Source organism: Galleria mellonella, unplaced genomic scaffold (assembly GCF_026898425.1).
Source record: "Galleria mellonella isolate WM207_F2 unplaced genomic scaffold, CSIRO_AGI_GalMel_v1 utg103, whole genome shotgun sequence".
In the NCBI taxonomy this organism is placed as follows: Eukaryota; Metazoa; Arthropoda; class Insecta; order Lepidoptera; family Pyralidae; genus Galleria; species Galleria mellonella.
Genome location: NW_026441966.1, coordinates 1551406 through 1568047, shown reverse-complemented (window position 1 = coordinate 1568047; position 16642 = coordinate 1551406). Strand labels below are relative to the sequence as shown.

At 35.2% G+C, this 16642-nt stretch overlaps 1 protein-coding gene across 1 annotated transcript in view; it reads right to left on the bottom strand.

Moving 5' to 3' along the window:
* Positions 1-16642, bottom strand: part of LOC113513332 (disintegrin and metalloproteinase domain-containing protein 22) — a 747642-nt gene that overhangs the window by 272209 nt on the left and 458791 nt on the right. The window contains exon 6 of the mRNA XM_052903078.1: positions 4049-4197. Coding sequence (XP_052759038.1) covers positions 4049-4197 — 149 coding nt within the window. The remainder of the gene's footprint in view (positions 1-4048; positions 4198-16642) is intronic.

Sequence of the window (16642 nt, the reverse complement as noted above, 5' to 3'; positions counted from 1 at the left end):
ATGATAATGGAATAGTAACCCCGCCTGCGCTATCGGGATACGCTGACGGGGCACCAGTGAGGGATGATAGGTGAGGATGAAGCAGGTCAGTTAGCCCATCGTGACGAATTCAACAAGAATTGTTCACAATGGTTTCCAGGGGGAACCACGTGGAGGTCGACCTAATAGGGCACATTGCTAGCAATGGGGCTGTCAAACTCCGAAAGGTTTGTTTCTTCTTCTTAAAGGGACAGGCTTATGGTCAAGAGTGATCAGTTAACAATTGATATGACCATGTATTATTATTAATTTTATAGTACGGAACCCTATTAAACATAGCTTAAATTGGTATTGGTAAAAATAATGTGTCGAGAACCATCTCGACACATTATGATTCTAGTACATTCGATACTGGCTTATTGAGTTACTCATTTTGTATTGAGTTTTGCATTGCTCATTTTCACGAGCGACTTTGTACTCTGCTCCCTTATTTTTTTTATTTCATTGATATTTTAGAAAATCCGTGCTTGTTAAGTTTTCACTTATTCTTCAACCGACTTTAAAAAGAAGAAGATTTTCAATTCAGTTATAATTTTTTATTTTTGACACCATACAATACCATCAGTTATAATAAACCATACAAAATAGTCTTTCCACATACAAACCATACAAAATAGTAGTTCCACAATAAAGTCTTTGTACTTGTATTTGTATTTGTAAAATTTGTTATAAAAAATCTAGTTATTTTGATTTATGAACTAAACTACAGAATCGATTTTAATAGTAATTCTATGTGACTAATATAAAAATATATCCTTTGAGATAAAATAAGAATTTTCTAAATCGAAATAAATATTTCTAACTGACGGAGTAATGAGGTAACAAATATAAAATAAAAACACCACGGAATTGATAATCTTTACCTTTTTTGAAGTAGTTCAAAAGTCGATATGCGATTAACAAAGATATTGAGATTCGAGAACATTTTATTGAAGTCGCTACAAAAGATTTTTTATAAATATTTTCATGTCCAAAGAACATTCAACTTTATTCATATTTTTTCAAAAAATGTTATGTCCCCATATATGTAGGTCGAGCCTTGTATCTGGGAAACCTGACATGGGACACCATTATAATAAATACATTATTTATTTATTTATTTATAAATATGTAACAATAATATTTTTATAAATATATATATAATAATAATAATAATAATAATATTTATTTAATCAGACAACATAAGACCTATTTTGTTAGTTATAAATTAAAAAGAATGAAACATAAATTTATGAAATTCACTATAAGATTTCGAATAAAATATTCACATAAATATTTAATTCTATTTAATCAAACGGCTACTTTCTGTTCGTAAATAAAATAAAATATTACCCAACCCGACCCAAGTACTTTTTAAAAATTCAACGCTATTTTACAGCGAAATCTGGTGTAAAACACTACATGCACTGTCACAGAGGGAATATTTGAACAATCATCTATTTATATTTATTAATATATTTTATTAAGTAATAAAATATAGTAATTAAAAATTTAAGTTTAATACCTATAATAATTCATCATCAAGTCTGTTATAAGCTGTGTATTGCTGAACATAGGCTTCTCCCAATAGGAGGGCTGAGCCAGTAGTTTACACGCTTGGCAGGCGAGTTGGCAACCGCAGTTTTTGGTGATGTTTAAAGGGGAACGCTGCTGCTCATCTCTCTGCCATTATGTTCCATCAGTCGCCTCTTACGACATCCACGAGAAAGGAAGAGGTGGTCCATACTATGTTAGGACCACACGTCATTGTAATATATATACATATATATGTATATGTGTATTTGTACGTTAAAATATAATGTAATTAATTAATGCTGTTTAAAAATTGTACACTGCTGTACCCGCTGACATTGATGCTCCTTTCCACTTTGGGTTTGCTGGTAGAAAACTCTATCAGCCTTAAGCTCGCCTTTGTACTTTTGTTTATCTTTGTCATATTTTTATAACTAATGTGTACAATAAAATATAAAAAATAAAAATAAATATATTGAAGGTTTACTTTGTATAAAAGTTGTCAGCATGGATTCTATTATCCCACTTTTGTTTTTGCCTCTGAGTAGATATAATGTACTTGCATTTTTGCCATGTCTTAAGGACAGGATATGTTAGCGAGGTTACGGGATACGGAAAAATAATACCATAGACCATAGACATAAAGCACGGCGACGCATTACGGGTACCATGTGTATCATGGCATATACTGTGATGTCTGTAGTACCTACGTCTATAGATAAATACCACTTTCCATTAGATGGACCGTCAACTTTGCCATTCCGAGATGTATAAAAAATAATATATACAAGCTAGATGATAAACAGAATAAAAAATAAAACGCCCGTCCATTACGGGGAAAGGTGTCCCACGGCGCGGGACATTAATCATTAATATTAGAATGCCATCTCTCCGTGTACGCCTCATCTGAGTTTTTATAGTACAAGTTTAAAAAATAGATTCGATTTTGAATAATCCACTTTATGCGTTCTCAAAATTACAACGCTGACCCTTTTATAAAAGAAATTAGAATTTAGATCCTGCATAGGTTGGTTAGCGTGTGGTCCCGGCATAGAATGGACTATTCTTTTCTTTCCCGTGGGTGCAGTAAGCAGTGCCTAAGAAAATCTAATGGTCGAGGGATTGGTAGCTTCAAATTACTTAGCGGGTTAGAGATTTGGTTATATTAATGGACACTAAATGAACGTTCGCATCTCATATTGACTCTGCTGTACGGAATCGACTCAAATGTTAGACTTCATAAAATGCACTTCCAGGGGATTTCAAGCAAAAACTAAAATTTGCTTACACTCCGAAGTCGGCTAGAGTACAGCAACAAGGTTTGGAGTCCGTTCTAATCATGTCATTTACAGCGAATAGAAAGTGTACAGCGTGCTATTACTAGGCACCTGGCTTGGTTTGCACAGAATATATCGCTCAGATGCCAGTACAACCAGCGTTTTAACTTCTTCACTATGCAGACCCTGTCTGATCGTTGTCGTCTGTGGCATTCCTTCATAAGATTACGCGTCATGATGTGGACTGTCCTGAGCTGTTGTGTGAATTTAAATATGTAGTTCCTCACAGTATCCCTAGGTATCCCATCAATAAGATATTTTATGTGCCACTGTGCAAAACTAATTTAGGATTGAGTGCTCCGCTTGCAAGAATATGCAGTAACTATAATCATAGGAGTATATGCGGTTTAGATCCGGATATAGACGTAAGCCATGACTCGTTGGCAGTGTTTCGCGGTAAGGTACAGAAGACCCTGTAGATTTGATTGTATTGCCTAGTTTTGCTTTATATTTGTATTTGAGTTTTATAACAAAATATTTAATTATAAATTTAATTTATTATATTATTGTTATATAACTATGACATGATACATTATATAACATATGAAATTCCGAATTTTGGGGCTCAATTTCGTGTTTTTGTTCGTACCGAAATCAACCCTGTAAATGGAGCTTAATAATTCGTTTGTCATAAATCCTACCATAAAAATTCAAAGGAACGATATTTTAGCATTTTTAATTTTTTTTAAACGGTACGTATCATGTAATTTTAGCATCAAATTTTTGTTTCGTTCGGACCCGAAATTTCAAAAACATTTCATGGTAGGCCCTCTGTAGTCAATGTTGTGACCGCCTGCTCTATGTATGCATATCAGAATGCTACGCAAAAAAATGTTATTCAATCTATGTATAATATGTATACTGTTGGTATGCCTAATTCGAAATAAATAAAATAAAAATTTAATAAACTTAAGTACTCGATACCGCCTGTGAGCTTGGGATCATCAATAATTCTCATAAGCCATCTTTGAAGCAAATCAAGAGGACCAAACTGGTATACAGGTGTTCCAGCCCACAGATGACAGCAGTATTCCATGAGGGGCCAGACTTACGACTTGTACAACAATAGTGTTTGTCTCGGGGTTTGCTCTATTTCGCTCTATTGGGCACCCCAAATTTTTGGACGCCAACTTGTACTTGCTTGTTGTAAAAAGTCTTACCTTCGGCGTGTTCACCTCGCGCGTCGAGATGCCCATCTTCTCGTGGTGGCGCAGCTGCACGGGGTATATGATCTGGTAGTAATGCGCCCCGATGTTACGCACCAGCTCTTGATTCTGTCGGTATTCGCGTAGCAGCCGCTCCACTTCGCCTGTTGACAAAATAAATTGATCTTACTAATAAGGTTGAATTTCCATTTTCTTTCCCTTTTGAGTCATAATCTTAATTTTTCATTTTTCTAATTGAACTGTCAAACCTTAAAATCATTCAACTAAAATTCTATTGTGGGTAGTATATTCATTTATTTTAACATCTGTTGTATAAGTAGGTAGTTTATTTATAGTATATGTATTTATGTAATATTTTATTTAACTGTATATTTGTTTATGTATTCTAAATATTAATAGTTGTATCACTTCAGCTGCCCGCTGACGACATGTTTTCTAACTGTATTGGGTTGACTGGAAGAGATCTCTGCCAGAGATAAGTCAACTCTTGATCACAATATTTATAAATGCATTAACAATGTAATTTACAAGTGCAACAAAGAATATATATATAAATTTGTAACAAGTAAGTAAGTAGTCATATAGCTCACTAGTAAGTAAGGAGGCTTGAATTCAGCAGTGGACAAGTAGAAACTGATATGATGACACGTGGAACGGGAAATCATTGAACTCATTGTGTTTTTGTCGTTTCCGACAATTGGTTCGACTTCATCCGGAAGCCTTCTTCAGGGGGTGTTCGGCGTTTTACGTCAAGAATCATATCAGCCTTTAACTGTCCATTGCTAAACATAGGCCTCCCCCTAGAGGGGGTTTTGCCAGTAGTTGCTACACTTGGCAGTGTTTGGGTTGGCGACCAAAGTTAGGACTTAAAGATGTTTTAAAAGGGCGCCGCTGCCCATCCCTTGCCCGTCCTTAGTGGCCTCTTACGACACCCACGGTAAAGGTGTTCTATTCTATGCCGGGACTACACGGGAAGTAGACATGTACAAGACATGAGATAAAAATGAACACAAGTTTTAAAAATAAACATATTCAGTCTACTAATATACGAATAATTCGTATATTCAGTCTGGCTATTTAGTGTTTCTTAGATAAAAGCAAAGTTTTTCGATTTAAATTTTATTTGATTGTTGTTTCAGTGTTGTAAGCAGTATCTTAATAATTACAGTTGCTAACTTAGCCGACAGCTCGTTGTTAAATATTAACCAAGTTATTATTTGTATTTAAAATAATAAGACTGTTATTATCTAGTAATTCGGTGAGCGAATGTCTATAATTTGAAGTTATATAAACAAAGAAATTTACGTACTCGTGTAACAACATTTTAATGACCTTTTAATAATATTTATTTATTCATTAGTACATATATGTGTAGATGGCGGACTTAATGCTACAAGCATTCTCTCCCAGTCAACCGTAGGGAAGTGTCAGAATACTCGAATGCGGTACTAGTAATTATTGATATAATTATTAATATCTGTGTAAGGTGCTAATAGCAGGCTTATGTCCACTATGTACAAATATAGTATATTATTGTTGTTTATTGTTTTATTTAAGTAGGATTGTGTAATATATTGCTATATCTATATATTTTAGTTACAATATTTATATACTGGGGGAAAGGGATTGTTGGTAATGGAGACTTAGAATCCTATTGCTATCGATTTGGCAACCGTAGTGAGGCTTTTAGAGATGTTTTAAGAGGGATGCTCCTGCCCATCTCTCGCCCTCCCTTAGTCGCTTTTTACGACACCCACGGGAAAGGAAAGGGGGCCCATATTATGTCGGGGCATATACGGCGAACATGTTTACTCGACATGAACCGAGATAAAAGGTGGCTTATATCCTTCTACGTTCCTATATATTACGTGTGTGGGGAAAGGGATTGTTAGTAATGGAGACTGAGAATCCTATTGCTAGCAATATACTCAACCAAGTCGACCTCTTCGCGGTTCTCCTTGGAAACTATCATGATTAATTCCTGATGCATTCATCATAATGGGCTAACTGGCCTGTTTTCATTTTCATCTATCACCCTTCACTGGTGCTCCGCCAGCGTATCCCGTTAGCGCAGATGGGGTTACCATACCATTTACACCTATTAAAAAAAAAATCTAGTCATGCTCACTAAGGTCTTGAATGGCGGCGACGTAATGGGCCAGGTCGTTGAATTCCCTAAAATATGGTATAGCGTAATGATGGCTGCCATCTGGCATACTTGTGAACGGGTGTTACTTGTACCCACAGGAATGAAAGAAAAAAAATGTTATAATATTAAATAAAAAAAAACTACTATTTACATTTTGACTACTAGCACAAGTCTCGATAAACATTCTCGAAATGCAATTGCATCACGGAGTTATGGTCCTCCCACCGGATCGCACGCCGTGAGCCCGGCTTTACGACGTCTTTAAACCGAACAATAGGCGGCTAGATTGAAACTCATTTTAGATCATAAGCACCACTTACCTCGAACAAACGGGCCGGATTAACATTTATATAGAAAATACTGGTTACTTATTGAAAATTACGCGATTTACACAAATAAGTACTACTAATGAAGACGTTCTTCTCACCAGAGGTCGACTTTTGTTGTACAATTGCTTGGGTACCTCTGTCCAATTCGTGTTTCTACCGTGAAGCAGTTGTGTTTGCATGGCTGTGTTTCAGTCTGAATGGTGGGATATGGCGTGAATTTACAGGGTACAGAGTTTCTTGGAAAAAACTCAAAAGCTCACTTAAACATTTCCAAAATTTTTATGCCCCCATACATAATTTTCCCCGACAAAGTTTACTTGACGACTCTAATCTCCTAGTTGATATTTTGGTAATGTCAAACGAAATTATACCTAATAAATGTTTACAGTATTTTTTTTTATTTACTTTTTTTTGTTAAATTTGGCACTGATATCTACTCGTAGCATTGCATTTAAATGGCTTCACTTCGAGTTCATTTTTTAACTGCCCCCCCCCCTTAACTATCAAATTGCCCCCCTGTTGGGCGTGGGCCTCACGTTGGGAAATACCGATATAAAGTATAAGAGTAAATTCCCAGTCGATGACGAACCACTATGATAATACATATGATAAAATTTTCTAATAACCCTCGTGAATCAACTGTAGCAATGAATCTCCTTCAATATTTTCTATCCAGTACTAAAGTTATATGTGACGTTAAAACTTTAAACTAGTTCCAATATTAACGTTTACAGTCTTCAACCCAAGCGATCAAGCTTCGAAGGGAAGATATATTTTAAAAATTGCGTTTACATTCTTTCGATCGTTGGCGATTTTTCGTTGCTCTGCTCAGTCGAGCTTTGGAAGTATTTTGTTAGTACTAGTATGTAGTTTTTACTTGTTTTTAAGTGTAGTTACAATTATTAGTTAGCAAATTATTAATGTAAATATGATGGTGAAATAACGTAATAATTAAAGATTGTCTCACACAAAAAAAAAAAAAAACAAGAATGCAATTGTGACAAAACCCGTTATTTTGATCTAAAAATTTCTATGGGACAAGCTGATGACCCATGATGATAGACATGAACAGTATGTCGAGAGTGGTAACTGGGAGAAAGAACACAGTACACATAGGCAAGAATAGAAAAACTCGAAATGAATGGTATACCAAGCCGCTTGGTCAATATTATAATAGTAGGTTAATATCCTTGTCACACTTATCCATTAATTACTGAATGAGAAAAATGCTACAATACATAACAAATGTACCTGTTACTCACATACGTATTCAAATTGGTAGACGAAATTAAGGGCTAATCTAAAAAAAAGTAATACTTATTCGAAAAAATATTAGCAGATTATATTATTGGATGAAAATGGAATGGTAACACCGCCTGCGCTATTGGTATTTGCTGTCAAGGTAGCAATAAGAGATGACAGATGAGGATGAGAGCAGGTCGTGATGAATTCCACAAGAATTAACCATGATGATGTCCAGTGAAAGATCCAAGAACCTCATTATTAAAAATACTATTTCTCCTAATAAAAGTAATCATAAGATTACTAACTGATCGGATTCATAGTTGAGCAACTTTCAGTCGCCGACGTGTAAACCATCGCAAGCGGCTGACATCTTATCGTCTTCAGGGCTATAAATTTTACGTCAGTAGAAAGCGATCGTGGACAATGCGCTTGTTATATAGTTTATAGATTGCTTTCCTTTCAGAACCAATGGCTTTTCATATAACCGAGGGAACAAAAGCCTGGATTTTTAACTAAAGACAAAATTATATATTGTACAATTTGTTGCCTGACTTTTAGAAACTTGCCAGTAATGGAATTTAAAGAGATATTAATTAAGAGTGAAATTTAATATATTATTATATATTTATTATATACATATATAGTATTATTTATTTTATTGATTTATTTAATACTAGCAGCCCGTCCCGGTATCTCACGGGTGAACATTTTTACATTTTAAAAAGTGGCCATTAAGGCTGCACACGCGACAGAAGCTTAAAAATTGAGCAACTTCTCCCGTTTTCCCAACATTTTCCTTCACTGCTCTGCTCCTATTGATCGTAGCGTGATGAAAAGTATACTATAACCTGCCAAGAAGTATGAAGAATAATTGTATCAAGTTTCGTTAAAATTCGTCAAGTAGTTTTTGTTTCTATAACGAACATACAGACAGACAAAAAATTTTACTGATTGCATTTTTGGTATCAGTTTTGATCACTAATCACCCCCTGATAGTTATTTTGGAAATATATTTCATGTACAGAATTGACCTCTCTACAGATTTATTATAAGTATAGATTATTACTATATCAATATTTGATTTTTTTAACTGTAATACTTCCACATAACTATATGTATGCTTTAAGATAAGCAAGCTGTAGTGGCAATGGGCTGATCACATAGCTTGAAAAATCAACAACCGATGGTAAAGAAAGATTCTTGAGTAGTACGGCCCACTAGATGGAGTGACAATCTCAAATGCATTGCAGGGAATCAGACCATTCCTTATGGTAGTCTATGGGGGATGCCTATGTTCAGCAGTGAACAGATAATAGTTGAGATGATGACTATGATGAATACCAACTAAATATAACTTATAAGGTACTCTGTCTACATTGCAATGCCTTTATGGGGTGTCACAAAATGACTGTCAGATCTTACATATCCTTTACGATACTTTGTGATACTGCACTAAATGTTGATTGGTTGATTGATTGACACTAAATGTTGTATTATCAAATTCCATTTTACTAGTTTTTACAAGCGACAAAATTTACAAAATATGCTTATGCTTATTGCATGATTTTTTTTATTGGTGAAATAAATCAAGTTGATATAATTCATGTTCAAAATTAAAGGAAAAATGGTTAAAAAATAAATTTGACAGTTATGTTTTTTTTTTCTGCAAAGGACATTAAAAAGGTATGAGACACGAACAACTTAAAGTGAATTTGTTCTTTTAAATAATTTTTGGGCATTCAATGTTATGATGGAAATTTCCACCATTAAGCAAAGAAGGGTTAATAACTCAGCACGGTCGTATATCTAAAGAGGCCCCTAGACAATTTAAACGCAATTGTCAATTTTACTTACTGATATTTGCTATTGATAACTTACAAAATCCAATTGAAGACATTGTCAATCGCAGGCACGATATCGAAGGCACTTGATGAGAATTTTAATTGAAGCTCATTGATAGATTTATTAAAGTTGATAATGACAACCACTCGTTGACAATCCATCCAATTATTCGCAATGACATTTGTCTGATTGATAAAAAAAATTAATTCTATGCTATATGTATTATAAATTATAATATTTCTGAGAATAAAAGGCATAACAATATATTGACACTTATGTGTTAATTGAAACTATATTGTATCATTCATCATAACCTTAGATTATACCCACATTTAACATAGTACAACATTGTCCACGAAACCAAGCGGTGGTGTTATTTAATAAGCTGCCTAAGGAATTAAAGTCACTGAATGATTTAAATATCTTCAGGACAAAATTGAAGTCATTACTGCTAGAAAGGTGTCTGTACTCAATTGACGAATTCTAATTATAGTAAATTTGAATATATATCTATATTGTTTATGTTAAGAGATGACTAAGTGACTATAATATTTGTTTTATGCTTGATTTAATTTATATTTTATATAGTGTATGAAATTATTGTATCTACTATAACATTCAAATACAAATTTTTGTTTATGAATAAATAAAATAAAAAAAATAAATATATAAATAGAGCATCGAACCTCAAAACTGGTCAACTTTTTGTCAGCTAACCGTAAAATTATCTGACTCGTTTTTTTATCAGAGTTCTATATATTTACGCATAAAATGTATCTTGATGTATTATATAATAAATAAATTGAGTGTTTACGCATTAAAAAGATACAGAATTTATAACACAATATAAATGCAGAAGTTATAAAAAAATCACTCTTAACTATTTATCACGTAAAATTGCATGAAGAAGTTAACCAGTTTTTCTCGAAGCATTTCTATAGAGACACTTTATCTACATAATCTAAGATCATAACATATCATAACCCTTAGGAGAGTTTTCCAGTACTTGCCATATTTGGCAGGCGGATTGGCAACTGCAATTAGGCTTTGGTGATGTTATATCCGACGTTGCTATTCGCCATTCATGCATTAAATTCCTTTATGACACCCACAAGAAAGGAAGGGGTGACCCAATATCAACTCACATCAATTGACAATGTCAATGACATAGATTGACATAACATATTGACAATTTCGATTGAACGTTACGTAAAACGAAGAAAGGAATTCCAGTCCACTTAGTTTACAGTCTTTTTTTTATACAAATTAGAATGGCAAACAAGCTGACGGCCCACCTGATGGAAAGTGGTAACCGTCGCCAATAAACATGAGCAGTACCAGGGACATAACAGAGTGTACTGTTTCGCCCATGATACCCCCCATGCGTTGCCATTACTGAGGACTCAGGTGTTATTTCTCTTTACCCTGTAAATTCACGCCATATCCCACCCTTAAAACCGAAACACATCCATGCAAACACAACTGCTTCACGGTAGAAACACGAATGGAACAGAGGTACCCAAGCAATCGACTTTTGTACAAAGTCTCCCTCTGGTTCTTATAATTGCTAACTCTTTCTATTCCAACTAGCACATATAACACAGCTGTTAAAGAACCAATAATTTCATCATAAATAAACGTTGCCCTACAAACTTATTAATTTGCGGATTTATGGTTGTTTCGCGTAATTAATTATTCCTTTGATTGGCAGCACTATTCAGAGCTCAATAGCGTTCAATACCGCAATGTTTTTGTTTAGCTCATGACAGTTTGACACTTCCCCTCTATACTGTGCTTTGTTTGCCGTTAATTCCTTCTATGTGTTATCAGTCAAATGTTAGATTGATAATTAGTTATTATTATTATTATTACTGAATACTTACTCCCGAATATCTGTTTAGCCAAAGATTAAACGGTACTCAATAAAGGAATTGTCAAAATCAATATTTGAAAGATTTGGTGAAGACATCGTATAAAATCATTTAAATGACAAAAAATGTAATAAAAGATGTAATATATGTGGGATTGGTATGAAACGGAACGTATGTTAAAAGTGAATGTTGTATGCATAGATTGGAATACAAGGAAGGATGACTGATGTGGAGTGAAGTGAGGAACGGTTAGAGAGTGAAAGTGGGAGATTGACGACGACTGAACGAGTGTGTGTGTGTCCTACGAATTATTTTAAAGATTTAATTTTGCGTCAATTATATAGTTGAATCGCTTGTGTAAAAAGGAATTTTATTTCTGGCCCCTTGGACCTACATATATTAAAAATTACTTAAAATATAAACCATAATTTTATATGATAATTTGACATAAAGAATATTGTAATTTGGAAAATGTTTGGACTTTATAATTGTAATATAATGAAGACTAAATACAGTTTGACATTTGCATACCTGTGCGGGGTGCTGCATGTTATGTGCCTGTATATGTAACTTCTTATTGTACCATGCAGCAAGCGAATAAATATGATTTGATTTGAAGGAGCTCTATGCCGGATGTTAAATTCACGCAAAGATCAGTGCGTAGAGCACTTCTCTCCCTTGAAATCCATAAGTCGAGCGGGCCCGATGGCATTCCTCCAATTGTGCTAAGGACGTGCGCACCAGAGTTGGCTCCGGTTCTTACGCGTCTTTTTCGGCTCTGTTACTCATCAGGTATAGTCCCAAAGTTTTGGAAGACTGCTTTGGTGCATCCGATCCCTAAAAAAGGAGACCGCTCAGATCCAGCTAACTATAGGCCCATAGCTATCACTTCCTTATTCTCGAAAGTCATGGAATCAGTTATTAACCATCAACTGCTCCGGTACCTAGAGGATCGCCAGCTGATCTCAGACCGCCAGTACGGCTTTCGACGGGGACGCTCGGCTGGTGATCTTTTAGTTTATTTAACACACCGATGGGCAGTGGCAATCGAGAATAAGGGAGAGGCCTTAGCTGTTAGTCTGGATATTGCGAAAGCCTTTGATCGGGTGTGGCATAGGGCACTAATCTCAAAACTACCTTCGTTTGGGTTGCCTGCGAGATTGTGCAGTTGGGTCGCCAGCTTTCTTAAGGAACGTAGCATTAAGGTCGTAGTCGACGGAGCATGCTCTGACTTAAAACCTGTGAATGCTGGTGTCCCGCAAGGCTGTGTACTATCTCCAACACTGTTTCTTCTGCATATCAATGATATGTTACAGATCAGTGATATTCATTGTTATGCGGACGACAGTACAGGAGATGCATTATACACCGGTCATGCAAAGATCTCGCGGGCACATACCGATGAGCTCCGGAACAGACTTGTGTCTGAAATCGAAACTTCACTCGATAAAGTTTCGATCTGGGGTGAACGCAATCTTGTTCACTTTAACCCTAAGAAGACACAAGTCTGCGCGTTCACCGCAAAAAAGACACCGTTTGTCGTATCACCTCACTTTCAGGGCACTTCCCTTGATAATAAGTCGAGTCTGGGGATTCTTGGCGTCGATATATCTAGCGACGTCCAGTTTTGCGGTCATCTGGAGGAAAAAGCTAAGATAGCTTCCAAAAAGTTGGGGGTGCTCAATAGGGTGAGACGGTATTTCACGCCAGAAAACCGCCTGAAACTGTATAAAGCTCAAGTGAGGCCACACATGGAATACTGTTCTCACCTGTGGGCAGGAGCGCCACAGTACCAACTCCTTCCGTTAGACCGCATTCAAAGTCGGGCAGCTCGAATTGTTGACGATCGGCGTCTTACTGTCCGGCTCGACCCACTGAAACTGCGTAGAGATGTTGCATCTCTGTGCATCTTCTACCGAATTTATCATGGGGAGTGCTCTGAAGAATTGTTCGGATTGATACCTGCTGCAGATTTTCACCATCGTACAACCCGCCATAAACTAAAATTTCATCCCAACCATCTGGACGAGTGGCGGTCCTCCACCGTGCGTTTTTCAAGGCACTTTCTTCCTCGCACAACCACTCTTTGGAATCAACTTCCAGCAGCAGTATTTCCGAACCGATACGACAACATAACCTTCAAGAAAAGAGCATATTCCTTTTTAAAAGGCCGGCAGCACACCTGCAATGCCGTAGGTGTTGTGGGTGACCATGGGCGGCGGTAGTCACTTACCATCAGGTGAGCCGCATGCTCGTTTGCCCCCAGTGTTGTAAAAAAAAAAAAAAAAAAAAAAAAAAGAAAATCAATGTACAGTCTCGGCATAGAATGGGCCATCCCTTCCTTTCCCGTGGGTGTCGTAAAAGGTAAATAAGGGAACTTAATGGTAAAGGGATAAGCAGCGTCCCCCTCAAAACGTCGCATAAACCTGATTGCAGTTGCCAACCCGCCTACCAAGAGTGGCAACCACTGAAAAATTTCCCTCACTGATAAATTGCGATAAGGAAAGGCTCCGTTCTTTATGTCAGTCTTTTTTTTTATAACACAGGCGGAAAACAAGCATGCGGCTCACCTGATGGTAAGTGACCACCGCCGCCCATGATCACCCGCAACACCAGAGGCAGAGAGAGAGGTATGCTGACGGCCTTTTAAAAAGGAATATGCTCTTTTCTTGGAGGTTATGATGTCGTATCGGTTCGGAAATACTGCTGCTTATTCGACAATGGACAGAAAACAGCTAATATGATTTTATATATATCAATGCCAGCGACTGGCTGATATTTTATTTTTATTTTATTTCATCTTTATTTGGTCTCCTAGCAATTGTTATACTGATAAGATTTAATATTAAAATTACCGTCTATTTATACTTAGTGTACAATCATTTTAAAGGAAACACAGCGTGCTAATTAACAAAAACAATAATATGGTATAACAATCTCTTGAAGTATTTGACATTTGTATAGTTTTTTAGATTCAATAGATGATTGCTTCGCATAATTTTTTTAGCTATTTAAATTAACTGCAATGCTTTCACTTCGATAAAATAAAATGATATTCACTTCGATACAGAAGGGGATTTCTATAGAGAAATCCCCTTCTGTATCGAAGTGAATATCCAAGTGTTATATATATCGCACATAGTTGTATTATGTATCGATAAGAATATTGAATAAATAATAAATAAATAAATGAAAAAACTGAAATGTTCCAAACATATTATTTAATAGAGAGATAATATTATAAAGAGGACATATTTGATTTTTAATACGTTTGTTCTTTTATTCGTAATGAATAAACTCAAAAACTATTCAATTGGGTTTTTTTTTCATCTATCGAAAGCTACTTTAACAGCCAGTGACATAGGCTATATATCATTTTAAAAAAATTAGCCATCTCTATGAAAATTATAATAATACAACCCAAAGTATCAAAAATTTGCCTATTATAGCTAATATAAAATACTAATTTATCTATCTACTTACAAAGCGAAGCGAAGCCGGGGCAGATCGCTAGTCTATATTAATTTTATAACATTTGAACTCTCTGGTTTTGTGAAATGAAACCGACTTGTTTTAAGTCAATTAAAAATTCATTTGGACATTATGTAAACGCAACGTTAAAATATTATCTTGTTCTTTGAATTAATCGATTAGGAATTAAGTTCTTTGGGAATGTTAACGAGACAAATCGAATCCACATCGGATCTCAATTAATCGAGTCGCGACTCGATACCGATATCCTTGAATTCGTAATGTATGCGGTTAATTCATTTTTATTCGCAGCAATTCTGTCTGTTGTGAACGAATTCCATTCTATCGTGTTACGTGGTTAGATTCGAATTCGAATGCAAATCGATTGCTGATTGTTACAATCGAGTCGATTCTGAGGGTGCTATAATATTGTTACGAATTCGTTACAAGAAATGTATGTGAGGAAAATATACCTTTTTTGTAAGGTATATTTTTACCTTACAAAAAAGGTAGATAAAAAAGGTAAAATATAACTCATGTTTTTAATTTTTAAATGTTTTAAAAACAAAGCGGTTCTCTAGTCAACTGCTATTGTTTTATTGGATATTGATTCATAAATTTTGATTATTCTTTTTATAGTATTTTTTTTTTATTTTTAAATAAATTTTTTCTTAATTTTTTTTAATTCAAATTTATTTTAAAAATTTTTATATTAGTTATACAGGTATTATTCTCAAATAATGTGTTGTTCTCAAAAAAAAAAATGGACAGCTTTGTTGACATCTGAGCATTATTATTGACAATGTTGCTGTATTTTTCAATAGTATTGTTTAATTTGTTTAATTTAGTATTGTTTAATTTTGTGTTTCCTTCATTTGTAATACATTTGTGCAAACTTTAGTGGCTGTCAAATTATTATTTAAGTGTGCAATTGTGTATTGTTCTAGCTGTCTGTTTGTCTTAAATAAATATCCTAAATTCGGTTATATTTTTTTCATGTATATTACCTTATAACTCCATCCAAATACAGAGGGACACTTAAGCGAAGAAGGTTACCAGAGGGAGACTTTGCACAAAAGTCGATTGCTTGGGTACCTCTGTCCCATTCGTGTTTCAACCGTGAAGCAGTTGTGTTTGCATGGCTGTGTTTCGCTTTGAAGGGTGGGATATGGCGTGAATTTACTGGGTACAGAGGAATAACACCTGAGTCCTCAGGAATGGCAACGCATGGGGGGTATAATGGGCGAAACAGTATACTCTGTTATGTCCATGGTACTACTCAAGTCTATAGGCGACGGTTATCACTTTCCATCAGGTAAACCGTCAGCTTGTTGCAGAATGGCAAATTCTATGTTGTATAAAAAAAAGGGTACATTTTGGTGACACCGAAATATTTAAAAACGAAGCAATTTGAGTGTCACTTCTATCCAGTATATTTATTTTTACGGTGAGAGTGTAAAATTTCCAAAGTAAACGAAGCCGAAGTGTTTCCAAAATAAACATTTTTATTATTCATTATTTCATTAACCCCTTGCCTGACTTAAAAATACAGATAGGTAAGCTGTGAATCTGTACAAAAATACATTTTATACCCATGATAGTTAAGTTGAAATTTCTAAATAGTCATTCGCCGAGTTAATGGAAATATTCTATCCTACATTTTCTTACTAAACGCGACCTG